The sequence below is a fragment of the Candoia aspera genome, chromosome 2 (genome assembly GCF_035149785.1).
Source record: "Candoia aspera isolate rCanAsp1 chromosome 2, rCanAsp1.hap2, whole genome shotgun sequence".
Taxonomy (NCBI): Eukaryota; Metazoa; Chordata; class Lepidosauria; order Squamata; family Boidae; genus Candoia; species Candoia aspera.
In genome coordinates this window covers 42,122,640-42,150,553 of record NC_086154.1, presented here as the reverse complement: position 1 = coordinate 42,150,553, position 27,914 = coordinate 42,122,640, and the positions used below count along the sequence as shown (strand labels likewise).

Sequence of the window (27,914 nt, the reverse complement as noted above, 5' to 3'; positions counted from 1 at the left end):
TGGCTCTGACCAGCCCATATCTACTGTTCCATCCAATGGAATGAGCTGTAAATAACAGCCCCATGGCATTCAGTGGCAGCCCTGCCCATATAGGTATGCCCTTTTCAATAAATTATCTTATAGCTGAAATTAGCTTGACCTGGCTTGAACCTCATAGGAATGAAAGTACCCCAAGTAACCTCCAGAATGGACAACTAAGTTTAGATGAGTGCAGTTGGTAGCCTTTTCAGCTCAGTTTGCTCTCTGCTTATTTTAACTCCCAAGGAACATGGCTGGAAAAATAAACTCTGCAGGGTTCACTTGTACAGTTTAATAATGTCTATCTTCAGCTGAAAATGCCACTCATTTAGAAAAAGGAGAGAAAGAACGACCGCTAACAAAAGTGAGATAGCCAAACAGTAGACAGACTTCTGCAACTTACCACCCTCCAGATCTGTTTGGTGGTGCAACTTTCAGATTTCCCAGACATGTGGCCTTTGGCTGCAGTTTTTTTCAATGGACAGCCAAGGACCATAGTAGACAGGGCAGTGATGTCACCAAAGTGGTCAAGGCTGATACATCAGAGGTGGAGTGGAAGGGAGTGTTTTAGGCATAATCAAAGGCCTTCATGCCTGTTATTGATATTTTCCTCTCTCTTTTTTTGCAATTTGTAATACGTTAGAAGGGAAGGAATCCAGCTCCTTTAAAATCACTATTCCTTGAAGGTCAGCATTCTGAAAATTGGAGGTGCCTTAGGTAATTCAAAGTGCTGGAGGATGAACAAGCTAGAAATGGTCATATCTGAATGGAACATAGTGTGCAAGTATTTAACTCTTCTAATATTTTTATCTCAATCCATTAGCTCAAAAGGTAGGCTTTCAAAAGAGGACCTCTTTATCATATGCACTGGTTTTGATCTAGATCTCATCATTTTTAAGTCCCATTAATTTCAATGGATCTGTTCTACACATGACTAAATCTGAATCCATCCAATTTACTTATCCAACCCTATATATTTACTTATCACACCACAGTGGCTTAAAACCCAACTTTGTTTACTATGGTAAATGTGGTTCTTCCATTTGTTAACAGAACAGCTCTTTCTGATCTTACAGGATCTCAACTGTACAAGAAAGAATTGATTTTCCACATTTCTCCCTTCTTCCCTATAGCCCCATGATTATTCTGGCAGGGCCCCATTCCCCTTGAACTATACTTTAGGAGGACACAAGCTGCAGAGGAAAGAGGGAAACAGTGAAAGTTACCCAACCAGCATCACTGGTGGGAGCATTCTGTGAGTTGGATTTCGTTCAGAGGAAGCTTAGATCAGTGAGAGCAATCTTGGGGGGGCTTCTTAATGCAACAGAGCAGGAAATAGAGGAAATTATTAGATCAGAGTTTCTCAACCGTGGCAAATTTAAGATGTGTGGACTTCAACTCCCAGAATTCCCCAACCAGCCATGGGGAATGGATTAGATGTAAAACAGCTCCTCGCTTTCTATTTTACATGCATAACTGAAAAGGTATCCAAGAATACTGGCCATAAATTCTGTGGCACACACACAAGGAAAAGACAAGAGTTAAAAATGTGTATCTGTGTCTGTCCTAGAAAGGAAATAAATTCCAACATGGAATGACACCCCGTGGCAGATCTGGGTACTGCATGTCTTAAGGATGGAAAAACTTCTCTGAAACCTATTACTAGATGTTTTCATAACAAAACAGCTGCAATGAGAGGCCCTTCTTGCATCACACTTTTGCTGACATTTTATGGGTATAGAATGAAAACATGGCCAACCACACATGGCTTTTGACCTGAAGTCTGAAGGATCAGATGCCAGGGCAAAAAGGCACAGTAACATTTCCTGAGCCTTCACCACTCTAGAATCTCTCATAATCACAATTGACTTCCCTGATTTTATGAATTGCCCATTTTCCTACTTATTGCTTTATACTGCATAATTCCTGGCTTAATATGTGATTGGGACAAAATTATATTTAATTAAACAGATCTAATTTAACCCCAAGAGTCAATTCATTCTTTGACCTGCCAAAGGGCCTTTTATAAATAGATGCAAAAGAAATTATGTTTTTTGAAGAATAATGGCATCTCCATATTGAACTGTAAAAAGAGGCACAAATCCTCTGGCATGTACTCACCTGCACAAAAATAATAGCTACATTCTATGGAGTGGACATATTTAATGCTCAGTGCCCTGTTTAAGATTCCAAACATAGGCAAGGCCATTCAGCCAAATACACCTACAGTTCCTTTTCAGATTGCCATCTTACCCCTACTATGATCTTGGCAATCAGCCATGCATGTGAGGATGTGCACTCATACCTGTACAAAACTATAGAATTAATGCAATTACATGTCTAATGGTTGCAATTATAGATGCAAAATAAGGCAGGATTAACAACATAGGATACATTTTTATGCTGTTGCCCAGTCAGACTGCCCTGGGAAGAAATGATAGTTTGGAATAATGATTTAATTAAATGTTGACCTCCTTCCTCCCAAAATCAAGCAATCAAATAGGTTAAAAATATTAAGGGCTGGGGCAACACTTGCATTCATGTGCAACACGAGATTTTGTTCTTTTTAATTACTTTATATGTTCTGTATAATTAGTATTATGGGTATGATCAAGTTGGTTCAGTCCTGTTTGTGTAAACAGGTTGTTAAATTTTTTCTAAATCCTAAGTGGAGGGCAGCAATCTGGGGTCTTTCATGGCCTGTGAGCAGGACCACCCACATCCAGACTAAGGATCCCTGCAAAGAATGGGACATCTTTCCACCCTGGCTGGGGAATTCTGGGAGTTGAAGTCCCCACATTGTTAAGTTGCCAAGGTTGAGAAACACTAGATTAGGGTATTGTCTAGGCACATTACAACTTCCCCAATTTCTTCTGTAGCACTTAGAAATTGTGTTTGTTTGTGCTTGTTTGCTGTTAACTTTATTGGTACTTTTTGTCATTCCTCATAAATGTAGTATATAGTCTGTAATTAGGTTTATCATGCTTCTGTCAAATGAATTTTATTTAACTATACAGGGGAAAGCAGACATTTTTTCTTAAGGTCTGGACAGGAAAAGTGACTCTCATACCATCTTCAACATCTGTGTCTTCTACATGTATAAAATCTGAACTTCCACTCTGGAAATTCTAATTAATGACAAAATAAGTCACATGCACTTGGAAGAATCTATTTAACTCTTCCTGATGAATGTTGTAGGATTTTGTCTAAACAGCCCAAACAGATGTTTGGTGTGTTACTGTTTCTTAATTTTTCCCAATAACATTCTTTCACTTCTTGCTTTGCTTCATTAAGTGTTTCTTACTGATTCCAATACCAGAATGATTGGCACTAAGGGAAAAGGGTGTTTTTAGACAAATAAACATTTGTCTCTCTCTCTCTCTGTGGAGAGAGAGAGAGAGAGAGAGAAGCCTAATCAAGCATTATAAATAACACCTAATCTCAACGTTGAAATAGAACATCTAATAAATATTACACACAAACACATACTTTCTATGAGATGGAGCTAAACTACACTAAGCTACACTGCTGATAGCTGCAGATTAAACAACTGCTAAAGACATAATGGCAAGCAATTCTAGATTCTGAACTTAACTGTCTTAGGTGCCCCTCCCTACGGTATTAGTACTGTTGCAATGGGAACTCTTTAAACTGGAAGTGCCTTATTCCATTTACTTCAAAATGTAGTAAGCTAGGCCTGATTAATTTTGATGGCTTTTTCTGGATGACAGCCGGTCTTGTGCTTCAAAACATGCACTGTCTCTGGACATAGACATTTGTTATAGGAAATACCAAATGAAAAATTGATTTGCCATAAAACAACCATATCCAAACTGCTGGCCATCTCTATCTCCTGAGGCAATTAACGTTTTATGTAATTAAATTAAGAGTAAAAAAAGGGGTCTTGCTTCTTATCTGTCTTGAATCTGGTAACACTCTCCACTTACTGAGTAGTCACGAATTCTTTCGTTACTATCTTGTTGCATTTAGTTTCCAAATTGTTAGAACATGACCTAACGCACCCGAGTCTAGCTTGCTGCAGCCTCTACTTCCACCTTGCGTCGACTAGCGCTTCTTTTCATTATGACGTCAGCACCTCCTGGCAACAGGAGAAAATGGTTTCCTCGGCAACGTAAACAAGGAAGGAGAACAATGGAAGAGGCGGAATGTCGAGAACACCAGAGGCTGCCTCTCGTCCGAAAGCGCTGCTGGGCTTGAATTAAATTGGCCAGACGGATTCTCAAGACCTCCGGGTCGGATGTTCGCCGCACAGAAGCAATTAAAAGAGAAGCGTTTTATTGGGAAGTGAAGAGACGAGACTGGCAAATAACATAGTCACTGAACTGTGCTTTCCTTCAATAGAGAGTCATTACTTCCCTCCAGCCGGGAGAGAATTCAGGGTGAGCGCGATATGCTTTCTTGAACTTCCAGCGTTGATGAAAGGGCTACGATTGGGTTGTTTGAAAGCAGGAAGAATCTACAGAAAAATCTAAATATAGAAATTAAGTCCATGTTTTGGTGAGAAAGAATTAGAACGAATAATCTGAAAGCCTTTTACACCCTCAAACAAGTCAGCCAACCAACCTCGTCGATTTAGCAGCAACATTCCTGCCCACCCCGATCCATATGTATGTATGTATGTATGTGTGTATATATATAAATACACAGAGAGAGAGAGAATCTAGATGTCTCTCGAGTGAGCTCGCCGGCAAAATACATCTGTGGTAATTCATCTTACATTTCTATCTGGAGGTTTAAAAATATTTTAGTACATTCTCAGCTCAGTTGCTTTTTCTCCCCCCCCCCCCTCTCTTGACAGCTGATTTATATATTTGTGCTTTCAAGTGCAATATACTCATTCAAGCACTAATATTTTATACTCTGGTTTTCTGTATGTAACCTTCCTGGGAGAGGCAGTGGGAGAAATAAATGATGATAGCCAGAAGCTCTGTTTGAACCTCAGCAGAATAAGATTAAACAGATTGTTGAATTGTAATCCTGCTGCAGCTCTTGCATGAGGGCAGGCTTCAAGTCAAAAAGTTTTTCAGTTTTAAATTTCCAACAGAATTGAAAATGGGATTAGGGTAGTTTCCCTCTCCCCTTCAAAAGAAGCTGACAGATTGTAGCCTTTTGCACACAGTGGTCTCTTTCAGGACCCACACAAAGCTAAGGGTATATCTATCCCCTTGGGAACAGCAGATGAATATATGCTACACAGCTCACTGGATACAGCAGTTTTTCCTTCTTAGTAAAATATCATTGGCTTTTGAGCTGCATGGCTCTTATAATCCTATTTTTAATTATGCAGTTATGAGGTTGAAAGGTTACTCATGAAATCCTGCACTATCTAACATTAGTTATACTTCTGCAACTATCAAGCATATTAAGCAAAACCTAGGGGGGGCTCCCTAACATTTGCTTGTGGCTTGCTTCCTTATGTGACATGATGATGAGAGACTTTCAGCCTTTTCATTCACTTGGTAAAGCAATTCAGATAATTCTGAAAGATGAGACCTGCTACTCCTGAATGAGTGAATATTGAAGCTTTAGAGCAGTGTTTCTCAGCCTTAACAACTTGGATACGTGGACTTCAACTCCCAGAATTCCCCAGCCAGCATGATGGCTGGGGAATTCTGGGAGTTGAAGTCCACACATCTTAACGTTGCTAAGGTTGAGGAACACTGCTCTAAAGCCTCAAAGAACATTTCATTAAGCAGAGAGAATTTTTCCAAATATTTATACTAAAGTCCAGTCTTGGAACTAAGCATGACTCCTGGTGACTTCATGGACACAGCCATGCCATTTTCTAGACATCAGTATGAAACTGCTTCCCATCGCCTTCTTGCAGGATCTTTTCCTCAACTTCCCAGTCTAGCCTACAGCCTTAGAATTTCCTGGTGGTTTCCCCAGACAAACCCAGCCCTGCCTATCTTCCAAGCTGAGATAAGGTTGGTCAGATGCTGCCAACTCCACGGTATATCAAGTTAATTTGTTAGAAGCTAAGGAAATGAGTTTGTATTATGTGAAATTGTTTTCTTGAAAACAATTGCTTCAAAGTGAACCACCTGATAGTTTGTTACATTGAGAAAGGGCCTCATAATAGAATTGGTAACCATTAACGTGACAGTGATCCTTCCATCTATTACAGGTCATGGCTGAATGAGTGTTAACAATTGGAAAACAATTTCCAGCTGCAGTTTTCCAGACCCCTTTAAAGCATGCCATGGAGTCATTTAAAATGATGGTGGTGATGATTTCCTCAGGTCTTTTGTTCTGATTAGCGGCATTCTATTTGACCCCATGCCCATTTTATCACTCAAAGGTTTTCCTGTGCTGGAAAAACTGCACATGCTCCATTCCTTTTTGCTTCTACATGTCATAAAGTTGTAGACTTTTAATGTTGAAAGGGAAATTAAAAATCATCCAGCCTAACCCCCTTCTCAAGAAGAAAATGGATGTCAGGTGAGTCAAAGCCCACCAACATTTGCAACTGTTTGCCCCAGTATCAAATAATTCCAGTTATTAGGAGGTTTCTCCAAAACCCTTTTCATTACAATTTCAATTTCAATTTCTGACCTAAATGTTAGCAGCTGTAAATTAGTTTCTGTATAGTTAAGGTTTAGCTGATCTTCACAATGAACAAAATCACATTTAACAAAGGATTCCTTATACGCAGCTCCTTACAGGCCAAGATCCAGTGTTGCATCTTAAGACGTCTGTTCACTGAGTGGGAATTGGTCAGCCTTCTTGTTAAGCTAGAACACCCTCAAGATGTCTGGAATCTCATTTGCACCTTCAAATGTATCTGAGGGCTCAGAAGGCTCTGAAGAAATTTACAGTAAGATTATTTTTGCTTTATTTCCTAGAACTTTAATCCTTTGTTCCTTCTTTTGGCAGTTTTAAAATTCATGTCAGGGTGTGGGCAGCTCCTGAAGCAGAATACAGAAATATCCTTATTGTACATGGACGTTGTTCCTTATGAAGCAGCCAACTTCACTAATGCTTGGTTTCTTTGGTGTTTAATACTTGGGACATAAATGTCTTCTGGACTGAAGTGAATATTTCTTGCAGGTGGGCAAGAAAAGTATCTATTGGCATGGTGATGCTCATAGGCACCAGGTTGCTTATTGCAGATTTATGTTCACACAGCTCTGTGTGTGTGTGTTGCCTATGATTGTACTGTCAGGAAGACTGCTTTTTCTTAATCTTCTTAAGTCTGTTGGAAGGGATGGTATTAATGAGTGATTCTATTCCAAATGACACATGCACACCCCTAAATCATCCCATACAGATTGGTCTTCAGTCTTCAAACACTGAGGTCCTATGATGCTGACACTTAAATCCTAGCAACCTTTCCTATAATATAACTTAATCAATTGTTTCTGGGTAACTAAGTGAGGTTTGATCTTTATTGGACCAGGGGCCCGGATGTTATCTCAGCAAACAGGAGATGTGTTTACAATACCATCTGCTAAGTCTAGCTCTAGACCAGACACCAAGTCAGGTAAGTCACTCTTTTTAATTGTTTACTGTCAGCTCCCAAATCCCATTATGCAAGCAGTCATCGGTACACCACTGAGCAATTTGGAGTACTGTAGATTGTTTTTTTATAACTACCAGACAACAGAGGAAGCCATTGCCATTTTAGAAATTATGAGTGGATGAATTACCATTCTTGCATTATTGTGTTCTAAACTTCCTTGACAATAGAATCTTTCAAGATTGGAGAATCTTTCAGATAACATGCAGCCATCATAGTTTGATGTTCTCTGGTTTCTGAAATCCAATTATATGTTTTCATGAACAAAAAAAACCTTTCCCTTTGCAATCCCTGCCATACCTTTAAAATCTTTTTCAGAGGATCTTGAGGTAACACTGGAGGATAAAGGAAAGAAGAGGAGATAAGAATAGTCAGCAAGCAGTTGTTTGCAAAACCAGTATTTATCATGTAGTAAATCATAAATTGATTTTAAATGAGGCTAAATATAGGGCTGTTCACATTTTAGAAATTATTTGGCATAAGTGCTTTGGATCCCACTTAAGTGTGAACACAGCACTATTCTGCCCAAATCTCTTTTCTAGTATGATACATTGCAAGGTTTCCAAAAGGTCTATAAAAATGATCAAACTGTGCTTTTCCTGCAATTATGCTTTCATTGGGCTGTATTTCTCAATAAGTTATGGTATGTCTAATATGAACAGCAAAAAAACCCCCATCACTTGGAGGCATAAGAACTTATTTTCTTATTTGTTCAAGTTCATTTGTGATGAAGTTCACCAACATTCTTTCATTCTTCTTTTCCCAGTTGGACACATTCCAATTATTCTTATCTGCTTTCCTAATATTCTTTTTTTTTGCAGGGTCTGCTCAAGTCAAAGATTTGCTCTTGGAAACAAACCCATTTAAAGTCCCAGCAGATATTGATATTTTCTTGCTGCGGGACAAACAGAAAGAAAAGGCCAGAATGGTATGTAGAAAATACAGGACATTTCTGAAAGAAATTCTTCCCAGCTGTGGCCAGTCAGGGTGCTGACTATCTAATGTGCCTTCTTCCCACTGAACTGGCGTACTGTCTCATTGAGTTAAGAGGTTTCATGGGATAAATAATGTCATTATTCTTGCAATATTATTCTGCGTGGGTCAAGGAGAATCTCTGAGACTTTTGGAAAAACTCTATGCTACAAATAATAAGATATACCAATAGTTCTGGAAATGAGTCAAAAGTGCAACCTAAGCTGAAGTGGGGAGAACTTATTTTTTAAAAAGACTACAGATGATGGGAGAGGATTGACCATTCAGACAGCATGGATAGAGGGAATCTTTTTTCTCTGTCTCATTAGATTGGAATCCAGCGCCATCCAGTGCAACTGATTTGGCTTTTGGCCATGCTAGCTGGAGAGTATGGTAACTGAAACTCAATCCAACTGAAGGGCAGCAGGTTAGGGAAGCCTGATCTTTGTTTCCCTTATGTAGTGTTGCTCAGCATTGGATTAAACAGATATGTGATAGCAACATCAAAACTAATTTCATAGCAAGTATATTTCATATATAAATGATCTCACAGAGTGTGGATAATTGGTTCTAATGTTACAAAATACAATTCAATTCTCATCTCCTGGGCTACTGCATTTTCTTATACAGTCCTTTACACTGGAGATAATGCTTTTGGTGATGCAGCCATCTTGTGAGACCTCCGATAACTGGATGGAGCTCTTGGTCAACCCGCCCTTCCTTTGCCTCTAGGAGCGAGAGCAACGGAAGACTCTGAAGGTCCATGAGAAGATGACTTGCTGCACCCTGCAGAGTGCCAAACAGTCGGGGTTCAAGAAAGAGATCCAGATGGAAGAAGAAGCTGAGGACAAAGAGTTAGCAGCAGAAGCTGAACGACTCAAAGCTCTCCGAGAAAGCATCTCTTGGAAAATAGCAATTACTAAAGGTAGCTGAGGAAAGTATCCAGATCCTAGGATAAAATGAAGCAGGATAATTGCCTGGTATCAAAGCATACACTGCATAAGCTTCCAGTTTCCGAGTCTTGCTTTCCACATTCAGACCAAAATTACAATTTCAGAAGTGGTTTCCCAAAGGTCTTATCTAGGTGAGGGTACAGACTTGCTTTAGGTTAGCCATTCTCTTCCTGTCTTATGTTAGCATTATCATAAAAAGTAAAACAGATTCAGCATTATCTGTTCCAAGCCTTCAAGAGAGAAGCAGTTGGAGAGGGAGGATTATTTTGAAAAGGGAAATGGCCAAAGCAGCAGGCCTCTGAACACTTATCAGTCTTTCTATAATCTTTCATTTGTGGTTTGGGATTTTTTAAACAAGTTGTTAAGGAAACATATATGCAAATGATTTCAGGAAAGATCTTACCATAAAGGGAAAAATATGGATTTTAATATGACAAAGCCTACCAGCTTCCCTGGGGACGTGGTGGCTTAGTGGTTAGGACACCAGGCTTGTCGACTGGAAGGTTGCAAGTTCGGCAGTTCAAGACCCAAGTGTCGTGTGGCGGAGTGGGCTTCTTGCTAACCTCGCAATTCAAAAGCATGCAAATGCGAGTAGATAAATGGGTACCGCTTCGGCGGGAAGGTAACAGCATTCCATGCCTGTCATGCTGGCCACATGACCACGGAAGTGTCTTCGGCCATGAAACGGAGATGAGCACCGCCCCCTAGTGTTGGACACAACTAAACAGGAAGCTTTACCTTACCAGATTACCTATTATGGAGGTTCATATTAAAATGCAAACTGAATAATTTCTCACTCATCCCTACATATGGATTCTCTTTAACAGGATCAGCTTAAATTTGCTTTACATCTTGACCATAAGTTTGAATATGAGATGAATAAAATTTTCTTAAGCGCCTCCAAAATGTTTCTAAAATGTTTCTGTAATATACTGTAGATGAGCTTCACCAGAGTTTGAAAGTTTCTAAAGGGCTCTTATCATATGCCCTGGGGTCATATGAGAGAGTTTCTATGGGCACCAAATCCGACCAATTCCTGTTATCTCCAGAAGTGGTATCTGCTGCTGTAATGAATACTAGTCAGCTGCACATTTAAGAGGTCTCTAATAAAGAGATCAAACTTATTTACAAGTGCTCAGGAAATGAGGTTAAATGATAGAACAAAGATAAGAAGAAGGGATGAAGGGCAGCTTCCCAGGGGAGCCGAACACTTTGCAGTAATGGAACAGCCAGTCTGTAAGCCCTGGAGCCAATTGAATTGTTGGCTGTAGGTGGCTCTCAACCAGCTCGGTCGACTGAAAGAGATTTTGGAAGCCATGCTGAAAGCATTGCCCTCTTGCCTCCCTGTTGCACACTGTATTTGGATGTTGTAGCTTGCACAACTGCCTCCTTTTCCCTCCCTCCCTCCCTCCCTCCTTTCTTTCTTTCTTTCTTTCTTTCTTTCTTTTCTTTCTTTTTCCCCCAGACCAGGTTGTAGAGAGAGAGACCATGCATGACTACATCAATCAGAAACGGCAGATGTTCTTGCTGCAGGTACTTCCTCTCATTCTGGTGGTGTTGCTTGTACGTCAGTCCGAGGTAGTGGAGAGGAGCATGGGATCTGGATTGGGGAAAGCTGGGGTCACATCCCGTTTGGCCATCAAGTTCCCGGGAGGGCCTTGGGGAGGCTGCTGCTTCCAGCCAGATTATTGTGAGGATAAAATGGGAGGAAACTGCACCGGCCTGACTATGAGTGCTTTGGAAAGGGAAGGGCTGATTACAAATGCAGCAGTAAATGAAGTTGTTTCCTTGCAACTTGATGGTGGCTTTTAACATGAGGAATCATTTTGCCTGGTGGGAGATGCCTGCTGACTTATGCCAAGGGCTCCTCTGCTTACTATATACATTCTGGTGGAGAAAGACACTGTCATGTCCCATGTATAGCTATGGCACGTTTTCCCCTGTCTAGGAATGTGTGTGTTTGTGGCATGTATATGTGCATGTCTGTAGACAGATAAATACAGATACGAATACATCTTACCATAAATATCTGTTAAAAAGAGAAAGAGAGAAATAATTGGATAGCTCTTGAGTAATAGCACTAGAAGTCAGTTAACTGAGAAGAAACATTTCTGTGCCTTCCTGCCTTTCTCAATAACTTTTGGCTTACATTTCAGTATGCTGTAACTGTCAAAAAAGATGAAATTCAGAAACTGGAAAATCTGGCAGTGGAAGAAGAAGCAAAGCTGGAAAAAGCTGAGGAAGACCTAGAAAGGGATGCTGCCATGTTTGATGAGTTCCTGAAAGAGAATGACAGAAACTCTGCACAAGCCCTGAAAATGTAATGCTTGACTGCAGGCTCTATGCTGTAGCATTCATAGAAATCTCAAGTCCTGGGGAAGTGGCAGTTTGCGTAGAAGGAGCCACAGAATCTGCCACCAAGTGTGGCAGGAGCTCCCTACAAGCATTTCTGCAATCACTTTGAACAAAGGGGCACTGGATGCCTTTCTTTTGGGGTCTCCCAGGGCAGCAGAGGGCACGGCAGTGACAGGGCATGACATCAGAGGGGGAGGGATTGCAATATTTGCCTTGGGTTTTTTCCTCTACTTTTTGTAGGATTTTAATTTTTAAGAAAATATACACGCACAGGCAGGCAAAGGATGAAATGTGTGTGATGGCATCATCATGCAAATGCAACGACGTATGTATTTGTGTCAGATGTCAGACTGCAACTACATCATCACTGCACATACATGAGAATGCCATCATGATAAAGTCATCACTGCAGGATGCTGCAGACACTAAGTGGAATAGGTACAGTGCATAGGGCTACTGTAAGTGGAGATTTAACATACAGGTACCTGTTTTCTTCATTATCTTGCAGGGAGGGGGGCAACAGAAAATCACATTCGATAAATTTCACCCTCTTGCCACCTGTGCACGGGTGCTCTGGAAACTGGAAAAAAGGAGCAAGGGGTAGAAGCAGGGATAGAAGCACACCCTGTACCCCACCATCAGCAATAAATGTGCAGTGGTGCTCTTTCACTGATGTTTCTGCATATTGTGTGAATATCTATACAATTAGACTTTCCTACATACAGATGGAGGTGCATTGACATCCATACAAGCAGGAACCCTGCACTACCAAGCTGCTTCTTCATATGAAATCTTCCAGCCCTGGTTTCATTTGCAGAGCACTGTGCATTTGGGCAGGAATGCCTGAAGAGAACAAGGACAGATGGCAGCTATGCAAGAGTCTAAAACCAGTGTTTCTCAACGTCAGCAACTTTAAGAGGTATGGATTTCAACTCCCAGAATTCCCCAGCCAGGGGAATTCTGGGAGTTGTAGTCCATACCTCTTAAAGTTGCTGACGTTGAGAAACACTGGTCTAGTCACTAAACTGCATTCATCTCATAGCACTTAGTCCTCCTTGAGGTGGTTCAGGGATTCCTAGTCCCACCTCCTCTTTAATCAGAATCCTGCACTTCCTTTCCTTCCTGCAACAGTGGCATTCAGCTGGAGAGGGAGCAACGGGAATGAACAGGTTGAATCTGGAGATTGCAAAGAGACTTTTTGTATGGCTTCATGCAAATAACAAATAAATAAGAATCAACATATACACCCCTTGGTCCCTCTCTACCCCAGCCACGTTGAAGTAAAAATTGAGCAGAGCAAATCTAACACTAGATTAAGACAGTCACTCCCAGGGAAGCTTTGTTTCCATTTAACTTCCAGGTGGGTTTTATTAATGTGTGGCGAATTCAAAGATCCCATTTTAATGTAGTCTGAAAGTGGTAGCTTCCACCTACCCATTCTTAGTCTTCCACCATCTCTTTCTGCAGAGCATGTGGAGTCCTTGGCGCTCTCTGAGCCTGGCTGTTTCCTTGCAGACGTTTCATTGCCAGGCTAAGCAACATCTTCAGTGCAAAGTTGCACTGAAGCTGTTGCCTAGTCTGGTGATGAAACCTCTGCAAGGAAACAACCAGGCTCAGAGAGCACCAAGGACTCCACAGTTCAACCCTGAGATACAAATACTTGCTTCGATTAGAGTATGTAGACTCACCCATTCAAAATTCCCAAGGAATTCAGCTTGCCCAGCTGCAGACCATATCTGGCACATTATTTTCATTACTGATTTGAAAGGGGTGGTCAGAGATGCTTGGTGGGCTAAAGGAGTGGCTTAAGTGATGCTCACCTTCTGTCTAAAGGCTGGAGAACATTTATTTCAGAAATGACATCCTCGTTTTCTAGTTTCAACAAAACACTCTCACCAGCTTATATCACCAAAGAGAGGGACAGGGTTATGTTTCATCAGCATACTGAGGACAGCCGAATCATATCTCTGAGCAATTCTGCCTCTAATGCTTTCATCGGAGATGATAACTGCTAGGGTTCTGCTTGCTTTGAAAACGATTCAGAAGTGCTTCAGGCCATATATGCCTGCAGCAAACTGAGCTCGTGTCGAAGGCAAGACACACAGTGATCTCACGACACAAACACCACCCTTGCATACTTGCATCCCAATGTCTAACACAGATCTGTATGTTACAGGTTTTGCATCATGACAATAACTCACCTTGCTTCTCCTGCAGACCCCTATGCTGCAGATCTTGCCCAAGGGCAGCATCTCTTGCCTTAAATTGCTAAAAGGTTTCTCAAGCCTCTGCCCAACCCCGAAAAAAGAAACAGCTGCTTTAAGAAACCCATTCAGAGTTAATGCAATTCTTCATGGAATTCATAATAAAGACTTGATTTATCTGTCAAACCTTGTCTGCTGCCCCATTTCAAGGATTCAGATGCCAAATAATTCATGAGTATATTTATCTACTTCTATACTATTCTTTTTCTTATTTAACAAATGCAAGCAAAACCACCTACTAGTATTTTTAAGGGGTTACAAAACTGCTATGTAATCTAACAGCACGCAGGAAGTTTCCTGCAGCTAGTTAGGGCCCTTTACAGGCGTATCTTCATTTTCCAACCCACACCAGCAGAACTATCTTTTCCACTGTTAAAAAAAAAAACTCATACTGAGGTTCTGGAATTGAATCTATGCTGACAGATTAGGAAAGGTGCCTTATCTGCTCTCTAAAGAACATGTAGGCTATACATACTCCCTAAAGAGCGATATTTACCAAACAGGAGTCAACTAAACTGTCCAAAAGAAATACACAGGGAGATGAAAGTTATATGGTCACTCTACTGTTGACCATGAAAAAGGGTCACCCCACTGTGGCGTCATCTAATACAATGAGTCAAATCAAGAGATTAAGAAGTATTACATTCTACGTATCCTTCAGCCAAATTCCCAACCAATATATGAATAGAGACAAGAAGGAAAAGGCTGAGGGAAGGAGAGAAATGGAACAACATCAGGAAGAAGTTTATATCTCCCTGGCAATTGCCTCTGGTTTTCCATGGTGGCCTAAAACTTTGAGGTCTGGCTTAATTCTTACGTCACTTATCTCCTGTCACAGTCTGCTGGTAATTTCTGTCTTTATTTCTTCTTTCTTAGTGCTGAAAAAGAAACCAAAGCAAAACTGGAGAAAATAATTGAGATCCGAGAGCTGACAGCACAAATGATGAACATCCAAAGGTAGCAGTTACAGAAGATAGAATCCAGGGTATATTTCCCTTCCTCCCTGTTTCCCTTTCCTGGATGTCCCAATGCAGTCAAATGCCTAGTAGTTCTGTAGATCTTCATAACGTGCTAAATGATTAGCTTCAATCTTATGAATTATATGCCTGAATTATGGGTAACAAGGTTCTATAAGTTTCCATTGGTTTCCCTCTCCAATTAACTCTACTCCCATAAATTGCTAAAAACACTGATGTCCCCAAATATAACAATCACTGTTGTTATTTCCACCAAGAATGTGGTGGAATGACCCTACCTGTGAAACATTTGGGAAGATGTAAAGAAATACCTTGTTTCAAATGCATTAAAATGAAAAAAGAAAGTTGCTATTGCTCTTCTACCCCAGTATCAGAAATAGCAAATTAGCCCTGCTTCAGGAATTACTTTAAAATAATGCTCTCCCCTTAAAAACAAATGTGTCTCTTGTTGGCAGAATGCTGGGAAAGCCTTTAGCCCAGGAGAGATCAGAAAAGTCACACACCAAGCATTTCTATAAAAATAATTTATTTACAGAAAGCAAAACAAAAGCAAAACATATTTAAAGGACTTAGCTCTCATTGAGAGCAAGCCTGGCTTGCTACATATCGGCAGAGAGAAAAAAGAGGAAGTAAGAAACAAGTCCGAGCAGGTTTCCTCCCCCCAGGCAATTTGCATGAAGCACGTGGGAGGAGACAATCAAATACAACCTCTTCACCGGGCCAAAATGATTAGGTACAATAGCAGTCTTAATCGTTAGTAGGAAAACCTCAACATCTCTGCCCCCGGATTTGCTGCCTGGAAATGATGACCCTTGGGGGTGGCAGGGGCAGGGGTGGGGGAAAATTAATTAAAATTTCATTTAAAAAAGGAAGACTTTTTTTATCTGAGTTTGACTTTGGGTAATTACATAGCTATAACAATGCTTTGCCCTTTGGGTGATTACATAGCTATAACATATATTTGGGTGATTTATATATTTGCATATATATTTGGGTGATTACATAACTATAACAAACCTTTGCCCAGACTGAAGAAGCTGCTTGGACAAGCAGTGAAACATTTCAACCAAAAAGAAAGAAATCCAGTTGCCATGGCTCAACCTACAGACAATTCCACCTGGATGACTGAGAATCTTCATCAACAATGCTGTTTTCTTGGCAACAATACAAAACTGGTTTTCTATGATGCTTTTCCAGAATGCATTTTTTACTACTGCTCTGGGATTTAATGATAACCTCCCATCTAAGATCTAACCAAGTCTGATCTTGCTTACCTGCCAAGGTCAACTAGATGCTGCCACTGCTGGGACAAATTTCATTTAGCCTTGTTTGAACTGCTTGTCTGAAGGCAGAAGGAAAGGGAACCAGTGGAGCCGCATCAGAGGAATAAGCATTGTGGCAGCAGCATAGGCCCATAAAGTAAATGGCTCCAGGAAAGAGATGGGGAGCTGGGGCTCTGGATGGACCAGATTCTTTTCATGACCAGCCCACAAAGACAGTCGCCCATCACTATGCCATGCTCTTAGTGTGAAGATGTCCTTACATCAGGCAATATAAAACTACTTGTTCATCTTCTGCCAAAGGACTCAGGCATATATAGACAGTAAATTTAAGGGACATTTGGGGGGCTTCCTCTTTCCTGTTTTATTTTATTTTTGGGGTACAGTTTATGTTTTAACTGTAAGCTGCCCAGAGTCACAACTGTGAGATGGGCTATGTAAATTGAATAGATAACTCTCTGCCCATTCTCTGCATTCTGCCATCTGCAGTGGGACAGACAGAGCGACAGCTTCAAAATCATTTGGAGAGATTGGGGAGTGGAAATGATACTGTTGGAGAAATTTCTCCAAAGAGTTCTTAGATAGCGGGCATCAGACACACACTTTCATTGAAAGGCAGATTGTTTATTAAAATATTGGAGGCAGCAAATACTAACCTAAAGAGGAGTGGGGCTAAAATCCTGTTATATTAATATGTGCGCTTGTGTGTGTGTATAATTATTAAGTTAGTTGATTGGTTATAGCAACATATGCAGTCTGTAATGGTGAAGTAATAAGTGAGGCACTATAAAACAACAGCTTGTTGATCTGAGTGAGGACTGACTTCTTTGACACAAAAGTAAAAGTTGACGCCTATTTTTTTTTTCTAGGTGTTATCGCCTTGCAGTTTTGCTTCCCAGCACTATTACTGTCTCCCGGTGTCCTATCCAACATACTTTAGGTCCAAATATTTTATGGCTACCAGTTTACTTTCTTTGGGAATCTGTACTTGGGGAGGGGGCTTTACACCTGATTCTTATCACCATTTTCCACAACAGTATCCTTTGGAAGTGCCTGAAAGTAATCTCCCTTTGCTCTTGATGCAATGACTGTTTCTTTTCTCCAGTGAGATAGCCCGGTTTGAGGACACTTTGCAGGAGTATGTGGTGTTCAGGGATTTCCTCTACCAACTGTCTCCCAAAGAATGGCGGGATGATTATGAAAGACGACGGATGAAAGAAAAGGCAATTAAACTCAATTCTGACATTAAAGAAGAAAAAAGTTCATCAGCACTATCAAAAGGTAAGTACTTCTTCAATCCCAAGATTGCATGTGATGCTCAGATCTGCATACAAATAACAACAGGTCTTCAGGGGCAATTACTTAACCTCATCTGTCTTCAGAAGAAACCAACCAGAAGCAAAGTGACATGATATAACTACAGAAAATAAAAATAACAGTACAAAAAACAGTAACATTAAACAGGTGAACCCTACCATGTTGTCACTTTACAGTGCAGTTGTTTGGTACTAAAGAAGATTCCATTTAGTTATCATAGTTCAAATTATTTTCCATAAATTCATTTTATCCCACTTTTATGTTTGTCCTTTCTTTTATATTATTAAAAGAGGCTGTGGAGTCCATTCTGAGGAAAAATCAATATAGAGGTATTTTTACATTTTAAAAAATGGAAGTATTTAAGCCAACTTTTTACAAATGCAGACGTTTTAAATTTCTTAAGATTCAGAAAGCATTCCACAACAGTACTTCCTAGGAAAAATTAAATGATACTCTGAGTATTTTCTTTCCTTCCCCTTCTAAAAGCATTCTGCTTCACACACACTCGTCCACATAGCTGAAACAAAAGAACCCAATTTTGTCAATTCTGTGTAATTATAGTGTGGATACATGTTTTCTAATATGAATGGCTTCTCCATTAATTCTATGAATTCACCCTGGGACCAGGAGAAGAAAATTACTGGTCATTTACAGCATACTACTATAGTTTTTTTATTCAGTTTATCGAGAAGGTGATGAGTAAACTCATTTGCCACAGAACAATGGCAAATCAATGCACCTATTTTTTTAGGTAAATTAGCTATTAGATCTCATTATGATCTAATAGCTAATGGGCATCTTTGCTGAATGTGTTTGATGTGGGCACTTATGACTGTTACTATCTGACTTTGTTTAGTCATAAGTGTTCACTCCAGCTAAGCATTGTCTTAGCTTGATGTATCTGTTTAGGACAGTTTTACCCCTGACAGGATATACCAAGTTAGGGCAATTTTGATCATGTCAAAATACGCCTTATTATGCCAGACATGTTTGTAATGTGGGAATTAATGAAAGGCTCAGCCTTCTGATCTTGGTTGCTATGAATCTCTCAAGAGGTGAGAAAGCAAGCAAAATACTGTCATTACTTAAAATGCTTCAGATACTATTTCTCACCATGATTATTTTGTTAACTATAACTTAACTTGCTCTAATTTCCATTTTCATTGTATTGTCTGCTTATATTTGAAAGGGAACTAATGATTCTAAATAAGGTCTATAACTTGCAAGACTTGGTCTTTTTCAGTCTTCAGTGTCAGGAAAGATAAGCTTATTCCACAGCAGGTGATTGTCAAAAACAGTGAGTGACATTGAGGAAAATCCATGTCTGCTGCAGATTTTCATTATATGATTTTCCCTTCTGATCAATAGATCTAGGTACACGGGCATTCATCACCATTAAAGGAAAAGGAAAGGCCCTTTCATTTCCTTTTTCTCTCCTCTCCCCTCCCTTCCCCTCCCTCCCGCTTTTCTTTCTCTTTACATGATTCTATGCATTTATTTTTGAATGAATGACAAATAGTGGTGTTATCAATATTAATATTAATATTTAGAGTTTTATAGAAATTTTTAGTTATTCCTTAAGATGATATAATGAACCTAGTTCTATATGTTTAATTAATTAACAAAATAATGAATTTTAAATGTTATGACAATTGTAAATCCTTTATTACTAATATGTTATTCTTCATCCACTATGTCTTTTTCCATTTTCTTTTTTTCCTTGTATGTAGTTATTTATTCTGTTCTTTAAATGTTTTAAACAAATTATTACTTTTAAAAAAAAACTATAAAAACTGGAGCATGTACTCATGACAAAATTTACACTTTCCATGCTTAGCTCACAACTCTGAATATACACAAAGACACATATGATTAAGGGACTTAAATTAAAATAAATATTTTAGAGGATATCTTCACAGAGATGTACACGGAGAGGTGGGTTTTTCTCTTTTTTTGGCTGAATTAATAAGCTGATGTGGAACCAAACTTTTAGTCATTAAAGTGAGCAAACTGGCAACCGCACCCATCCCCATCCCTCTTATGACTCACCAGTAGTTGTCTTTTTTCTTTTTCTTTTTAAATCATAACACTCAAGTGGGGATGCATGTTATGACACAATTAATGGGCTTTTCTGTATTCATGTTCAGGGAAGGATGTTCGAGATCTTCGAGACAAGAGCCGACGGCGAGCAACAAGCCTAACAAAGCATTCCAGTTTTGATCTAATTAATACAGACCTTAGCTCTTCCAGAACTCCAAGCCAAATTTTATCTAAAAAAGAGTCTCTCAAAGTAATCCGAGTATCTTCTAGGCAGACTGTAAGGTCTCAACAAAGCAGAAGACAGTAAGTGTGTTGGGGAGGTGAGTGGGGCGAGAGACAAGGAGGAATGAAGTCACTAAGATTGGGTATTGGTGTCACAGGAAAATATCATAGTACACTACCTTACAGTAGTGCATCTTTCAAATTGCCTTCATTTTGGCCTCTTAAATGAGAAAAATGCAAAAGTGTAGGATGCATGGAGCACTATGCACAAATGCTGCTGGCTTATGCAAGTCAAGCTTTGTTTATGTTGTGAATTTACATTATGTTAGTTTACATCAATTTGTAACTGACTTTACACCTTCAGTGTCCCTTTTCCACTTCCCACTCCCCAGAATTGTGTATCCACTGTTGTACAAGTCAGTCTCTGCTTTTATAATGGGACTTCCCTTTTCTTCCTTCCATATTCCCATTTTGAAAATTTGCCATGAAATGTTGTCACCCTTCCAGGAAATAAAAAATGGAAGTATGCAGGGGAGAAGAAAATCCAACCCTTTGCTATGAAGAAACAGGTAGCAGCATTTAGCTGAACTTAACAAATCTTGAAAAAGCTAAACAGGAGTAGATTTTGTTAACATTTGGATAAGAGACCTCCAGAGAGTATTCAAGTTGTTGGCTAGATAGAAAAATTGAAAAACATCCCAAAAGAAAGTAATGGTAAACTACTTTCATAGCATGGCCAAGAAAACTGTTTCGTTGTGTCCAGGTAGTCATCAGGTGAACACAGCATAAGGGCATCTTTAGGATATACTGTTAGAAATGTGTGTGGATGTTTCCTACACAAAACTACAGTTCCTGGAGCTCCTAAGAAAGAGGATAAATGATTGAAACAGTTTAATAATTTTCATCTAGGGATATGCTGTCATCTCTTCCAACTTTCCACAAAATGGAAAACAATGGCTTGCAATCTGTTACCAATTCCAGTTCAAAATACACATTGAGGGATCAGCAAGATAACTGTATTAAATAAATGTTGCATTATAGTCTGGGTAAACAACTAACTCAGCAATAACCTCTACAGGAGTGTTCAGATTGCCGTATCAGAAGAAAAAATTACTCCAGAATTATCTGATGAAGAAGATGATGAGGTCAGTAATTCAACATTTTTAGCATATAACTGCACCATTGGTGGAGCTGAGCCATTAACTGCTCATTTTAAAGCTGGAATTCTTTACAGTGTGGAAAAATTTTAGTAGCTTGAAAGATATTGAATAGTTTAAATTGAGAGAGAAATGGAGAACAATTGCACCATTAAAGAAATTATTATTTTCCTCTTGAATGTTGATGGGCTCCATACAGATTATGAGTTGCCCACCCTGCTCAAGGTGGTCACATGTGGAGGGAAACTCTCCTAATTTCATCTTACACAAACAATCCTCTGAAATAGCTTGGGAGAATAAATAGTGGCTCAGGGAACTCTGTGATTAAATAGAGGTGTGAAGTAGATTTTCAGAGTCCTAGTCCAACATTTAACTCCTGCACCTCATTGGCTCTAGTTAAGAAGAAGTACAGCATCTAGATGCTGAGAGAAAGAGAGGGAGGGAGGTGTTGGAAGTGTTAGCAAATCAGCATGCCTTAATTAGCATGTAAATGAATTGATCCCAGGATGCAATTCACCATGCTTCTCGAGGAAGCTGTTTTGTTGCCACTCCCACTTCCTCTCTCTCTCTTCCTCCTCCTTCCACCTACTGAGGAGGCAGCAAGCATGCTGCTCTCTCTCCCTCCATCTTGGGCCATGCGGTTGGGCCTAAGAAAAGAAGGATTCTGCCCCTTTCTTCCACACAGCTCTTGGCAGCTGTAGGGATGAGAGTTTAGGGTGAATTAAATGTAGAAAGAACAAAAGATACAAGGAACTTCATTTTCTACCGAAGATGGATGTAACAACAATAAAGTCAGTAAGGCTCTTTTTACTTCTTAACCTACTCTGTCTAAGCGTGTGATTCTTTATGCTTGGGAGGGCTGAATGTGTAAGATCAATAACCTATGTTTTTCTGATGTGCTCATTAAAGCTATTCTTAAGAAATTCTTTTTCTGTGTACAGCTTCTCAGCTGTGTTAAGCTCTGCTCCATTTCAGTGGTTCTAGCAGGCCACTAAATGGCTTCAGGAGGAAGGGAGGGGCTAAACTGTTTTTCTCTCTTTTGCCATTTTCTTGCTACTCAGGAATATTTGCTATAATTTAACTTTCTATCAGTGCTGTGGAGAAATGATTAGTAAAGCTTATCAAGGATAAGCAAAGATTGCTTTCTCTCTTAACCTGTAAGCTTGATTAACAATATAACTCCTTCATGTTAACACTTTCTTTGGCAGGTACCTGAATTATGCTTTACAGATCCACACCAACTGCTGCACCTTTTCACAGAGCTGGAAGAACAGAACTTGTCTCTGATTCAGAATTCTCAGGAGACAGAGGAAACCTTGGATGAGCTTCGACATACTTTGGTTAACACACGCAATAAAATGTAAGTGATCGTCCATAATAATTCGTACAACACAAGGATGTTCTGTTTCTTTCTGAATATGGGCAATGAATGGACTCAGCCACTATTTCTGTACCATTCACCATTACAGTATTGCTTTTCAGTCCTGCTGTCAGAAAATGTTGTGCCATACATCCCCTTATAGCCCAAGACATGTTAGCATCTATTGTGAGAAACAAAATGGAAGACTAAAGACATTTGTAAGGTTGCAACCAATTTTCCCATTCCATTTTTGAGAGTGAAGATCAGGTGTCAAGACATGTCATCTTCATCTATTTCTGCCAGCTGTTGCATTAATGTACAGATTTACATGGTTTCCACAAGCTGAAAGATTGTATTGTATTGTATTGTATTGTATTGCCACAAATGGTAAGATTAACAGCTTTAGGTAAAATGTGCATATGCTAATTTACATGATAAAACATTCAATTAGCAGGAATGACTATGATTTAAATATTAGTACAATGCATCTCAGCATAGTAGGGAAGACTATGATCAAGTGACCAGTGAGTTTACTCAGGATTTTTTCCCAAGTGTTAACTGGTTTGCAACTTCAAAGACACTGTGCTCCCTCCTGAAAAGGACTACGGGCCAGCTGAAAGGGCTATGGGCCTAACACTGAAAAGGGCATGGGCCAACTTCCACATACCATATATCCTCAGTAGCAGCATCCTGCAGCCCCACTAATATCTCCACCGTTGCACCCAAATTCTCCCATGGAGCAACCAGCATTTGTGCCAAAAGGAAAGCACAAAAACTAAACCCTTGGACAAATGGAGAGATGCTGGCAAGGCATCACACAACTTTGCCAATAGGATGGAGGGGGCTGGGAAAGTCCAGGACCTGGGAGGTGGGGAGAAGCAGATGTTCTTGCCAATGGAAAGCTGCTCATTCTGCAGCTCCAGAGAAAATGCTGCAAAACTGTGTTTAATAGAGTAAGAATTGAGCAGATATTAAATTAGCTCACTTGTCCAAGCTCCACAAGGAAGCAGCTCTGTCACTGCATATGTGGAGCAAGTCTTAAAGAATTATATTTAGATTGCCTAGTACCTTTTACCAAGAAGTCAAATGTACGTTGGGTCACTTCAATGAACTTAATGCAATACTTGCCCCTGTAATTGCATGGTATAAAAAAAGTCATGTCAAAACTTTCAAAAATGACTTCATCTCTTCTGGACTAGGGACTGTGAAATAGAACAGTTGAAACTGCTTGCTGTCACTCTGCAAGCCAACATTATCAAAGAGGAGGAGACAGCAGCAGACCTTGAACTTAAAGCACGCGTCTTTTCTTTTGGGGAATATAAAGCAGATGTTCAGGTATGTATATAGATCAAGTCCATGGATAAAGCTTGAACCTGAAGATCAGAAGATACATACAATACTTATAAATCCATGCCCACAGAATGGCACTAATGGGTGGATGATACTTTTCCCCAGGGGAAAAGAAAATGTTCATGAGAAAAAGATCATGAGACCATGTTCAAGAGTCCACAGGATAATTTGGATTCTCCATTCTGATGTCAGAAACAGTGCTGTGATCTTGTGCAGGGGAAATTGATATTGGAAATCTCCACCTCATGCTCTTCCCCTGCCACTCTTTACTGAGATTCCAGGAAAAGGTAAAAAGAGACATGGTGAAGATTTAGGTGGCATGCTGTTGCTGTTGAAGCCACCACTTCAACCTAGGGGAAAATTTATTTAGTTATATTTCATATTTCATCACCGCCCATCTCACTAAGAGTAACACTAGGACCAGAGTCTGAGCTCATCTAAATATTTGTGTGTGTGTGCAAATGACGCATTGTAATGTTTTACCTTCTGTAGTTCTCCCTACCTGGAGAGATTCAAATGCCTTTCTATGTTTTTGCTTCTTTCCTGCTGTCAAGAGCCCAACTAACAGCTAGGTTTCTTAAAGATAGTGAAGATGGAAGGGCTTTGAGGAGATATTATGAAAATCACTTTAAACTAATGTTTGATTCCTAGAACCTAGATTTGTGAAGCTTGAAAGTTTACGTTTGGTTCTTAATTTGCAGGATAAAATGTTGGTGAGTTTGCATCGAAAGGTGCTAGAAGTCTATCGTCGCTGCATTGGAGAGAATGAGGCAAACCTAGGAACCTTGCAGATGCTTACTGTTATAGAACACCAGTTAGATGATTTACTAGAATGCCTTGAGAGGGTACCTCAAACAAAGATAGAACAAGCTGAGAAAGCCAAAGAGAAAGAACGAAGGATGAGGTAAGATATAAAAACCTATTCAAAGAGTTGTCTCCAATATGGTGCCTTCAACAGAATGATGATGATATTCCTCCTCCCCATCCTCTTGTGCATCCTTTGGTTAATCTTATGGATGCCATGGCACTTGTTGCCATCAAAACTACTTTGTGAACATGTTAAGAGCATCAGATGAAAGCCACTATCTAGCTTTGACTGCAAACTAGAAGTAATAGTTTGATATGGGTGGATCTAGTGTTCTTAAGTTATATGCATAGAAACATCTGGCCTCACAAATATCCCCTGGATGTCTGCTTGTTGTCAATCGTACAGGTTTAATAAGGACACATTAAACTGACACTTTGAACTGCACCAGCACTTTCAATAGGTTCTAATTGGAGTAATAAAGTGAAGTGTCAAAGGAAGTACAATTAACTTCATTTGCAGAGTGCATACTGCAAATAAAGTTTGTCAATACAGAATACAAATCCCAGAACCAGGTAAGACAATAAATCAGTACTGCGGATAGTAGACACATAGGAGGCATTTAGCCCCTCTGGAGCTAGCTCTTGATCCTGGCAGAGACTTTCAATGTAGCATTATGTGAAGAGCAAAGGTCTTTGTAGATCCAAGGCCCTGTATGACCCAGGCTAGTAGAATTCTCCAAGACAAATTTGGCCTATGTGGTTTGCCACTCTAACTTTTAAGCTGCTCTTTTATTTGGCCAGGATGAGAGAAGAAAAGATCAGGCAGCAGAGACTGCTGCAGGAAGAGCGGTTGCAGCGGGCCCTGGCAAGAGCCCGAGCTGATGTTAAGAAGAAGGTATGTTGAATAACTTCTAAGCATCTGCTCTTACATCCTTTTGTGATTTCAGTAGCTCCGACGGTTATAGGAATTCTTCCATCAGAAGCCTTTCGTAACTGTGTCTATACATGAACAAGAATAAGGTCTGACTGGATACAGTATCTACATTTGTGCATTGTTTCTAAGATCAGGCTTTCCAAATCCAAAAGGGTTTTTTGACCAGTGACGTTATTAAGTGAAAACCTAGCTCAGGCTTCCCCTTTTCTACAGTTTACTATCACATATAATGAAAATAGTAAGGGGTAACTATTAATGCTGCCAATAATAATAATTTATATGCCACCCAACTTCCAAAAACAACAATTTCAGCAAGTAATGAATGAGCTTGTAGATTAACTTGGCAAGAAATTGACTGTTTCACAGAACAGAGAAACAGCCTGAGAATATTTTTATTTTAGAGAACATCAAATTCATTTTCAAGTTATTTATGAAATGCTGAGGTTGCAAACAACTGAGGTGGACATGAATTATCACTCTTTAGAGCAAAAGTTACTTTTGTTTTTGCTCTTGATGCAGAACCTTGAGCCCACTCTGCACCAAACACCTAAACTCTTGCAAATATGGATCACTCACTAGAGGCCTTTTTCCTGTCCTCTCGCTGGGAAATTTTCTATTTGACTGCTGCATGGGGGCGGGGGGGGAATCTCCTCTCTAGTCCTACATTGACTAATCAAATCTGTTTGGCAATTCCACAAGCAGCACCAGTTCATTCACACAAGGCCAAACACAGGGTAAGTTATATTAAGAGATGCAGGCAACCCAGTAAACCATAGCACACTCTCAACTTGATGGCCCCTGTGCTTGCTTGTTAAAACCCAACTTTGCATTAAAAATAACTGTTAGCGTGTTCCTTTGATATTCTCCCATGCCATTCAACATCTACACAAATCTACAGAGAATGGTCATTAGATTTGAGTCAATATGCTGATAGAACAATGCAGGAATCAGGGAAGTTGTTGATGTTCTGGATCAATGCTTGGGGTTGACAGTCATAGACTAAATGAAAACCAATACTGTAAAAGGAGATTTAATCCAGACAAGACAGAGGTGCCTGGGTAGGAAGAAAGTACAATTTGGAATAGTAATTCAACTGATTTTGGGTAAGATCATCTTTCTCTGAGGAATCACGGTTTTTCCAGCCAAAGCTAGTATGTCAACTGGGCCAGCTCCTTACAAAGTCAGACAGGGCCATTATGACTACACATTTTAGTTACATCTACGTTGGGTAATTGCGATGTGCTCCACATGAGGCTATCTCAGAAACTAGAGCCACTGTAAAAAGTAGCAGGGAGGGAGCTGGCAGATGTTTGCAAGTAAAGCCCTGTTATGAAAATACAGTCTGTATCACTTAGCAGGCTCCCTTCAGGCACAATTTGAAGTATTTATGACCTTTAAAGCCTTAAACAACTTCAATCCAGAATACCTTAGGGACTGCCCATATGAGGCATCTTTTTCCGTATCACAACTATACCAAAAATGTGATTGGTAAGGCAAAGAAACTAATTGGTTGTTGCTCAGCAAAGGAACGTATTAGAGAGTACACCTGAACTGTAGAACTCTGTAACTTGGGAGGCCAGGTTGGCACTTAATCTTGGTTAAGATTTCATTCTACAGGAAGTGGTAATCTCTTTTGTTTTTACTTCATAATTTGCCCCTCTCTTTTAATTACGCTTTGTATTGATCTTAACTACTGCTCTCAATGCCACTCTCAATGACACCTAAGTACCAAAAAGGCAGAATAATTCTTATATAAATAATACAACAGCTATCAAGCAGCACCAGGATAGTAACACTGATAGGCTACAATCCTATAGGTATGACAGAAGTTTAGCTGCTGTGGAGATTCTAGCAGTGGCTGAGTAGTCCTCCCAGGCTGTGGACAGAGACAGAACTTTACACCTACACAATACTGTAGATCAGTTCTAACAACTTACCAAGCACTGTACTTCCCAAAATACATTTTGAACTGATTCTCTAGGGATTTTTTGGTCACACACGTCTTCCGTCAGCAGCAGCCTCTTGAGGTCATGTACTGGACCTAACTGTGATTTGAAAATTAGAACAGAAATGACAAACCATAGAAAGTGGTAGACTACAGACCTTCAGGAGCACTGACTTGGGCAAGGCTCACTGTACATTAAATCAGGTATTTGAATGAAGTGGTACAGAAATTATTACTGCTGTTCTACACAGTTATAGTTTGGCAAATAGCAAAAGCAACTGTAATTGTTTTTACTGTTAGTTGAGTATCTTCTGCTAGGAAAGTCAGGTAAAAATACTTCAAATTTTTAAGTAGTAAATACTCCTTGCTGGAACAGAACAATTTATTATGTTTCTTTCTACTGTATTCATATTTTATGAAATA

The 27,914-nt window shown here is 39.7% G+C and overlaps 1 protein-coding gene across 1 annotated transcript in view; it reads left to right on the top strand.

Annotated features, from left to right (window-relative positions):
* Positions 1-27,914, top strand: part of CFAP100 (cilia and flagella associated protein 100) — a 51,550-nt gene that overhangs the window by 23,019 nt on the left and 617 nt on the right. Inside the window, exons 2-15 of the mRNA XM_063291673.1 lie at positions 6,695-6,856; positions 7,439-7,522; positions 8,380-8,486; positions 9,263-9,455; positions 10,949-11,016; positions 11,640-11,803; positions 14,979-15,059; positions 17,465-17,640; positions 19,824-20,019; positions 21,017-21,083; positions 22,304-22,455; positions 23,655-23,790; positions 24,507-24,709; positions 25,414-25,507. Coding sequence (XP_063147743.1) covers positions 6,790-6,856; positions 7,439-7,522; positions 8,380-8,486; positions 9,263-9,455; positions 10,949-11,016; positions 11,640-11,803; positions 14,979-15,059; positions 17,465-17,640; positions 19,824-20,019; positions 21,017-21,083; positions 22,304-22,455; positions 23,655-23,790; positions 24,507-24,709; positions 25,414-25,507 — 1,788 coding nt within the window. The 5' untranslated portion in view covers positions 6,695-6,789. The remainder of the gene's footprint in view (positions 1-6,694; positions 6,857-7,438; positions 7,523-8,379; positions 8,487-9,262; positions 9,456-10,948; positions 11,017-11,639; positions 11,804-14,978; positions 15,060-17,464; positions 17,641-19,823; positions 20,020-21,016; positions 21,084-22,303; positions 22,456-23,654; positions 23,791-24,506; positions 24,710-25,413; positions 25,508-27,914) is intronic.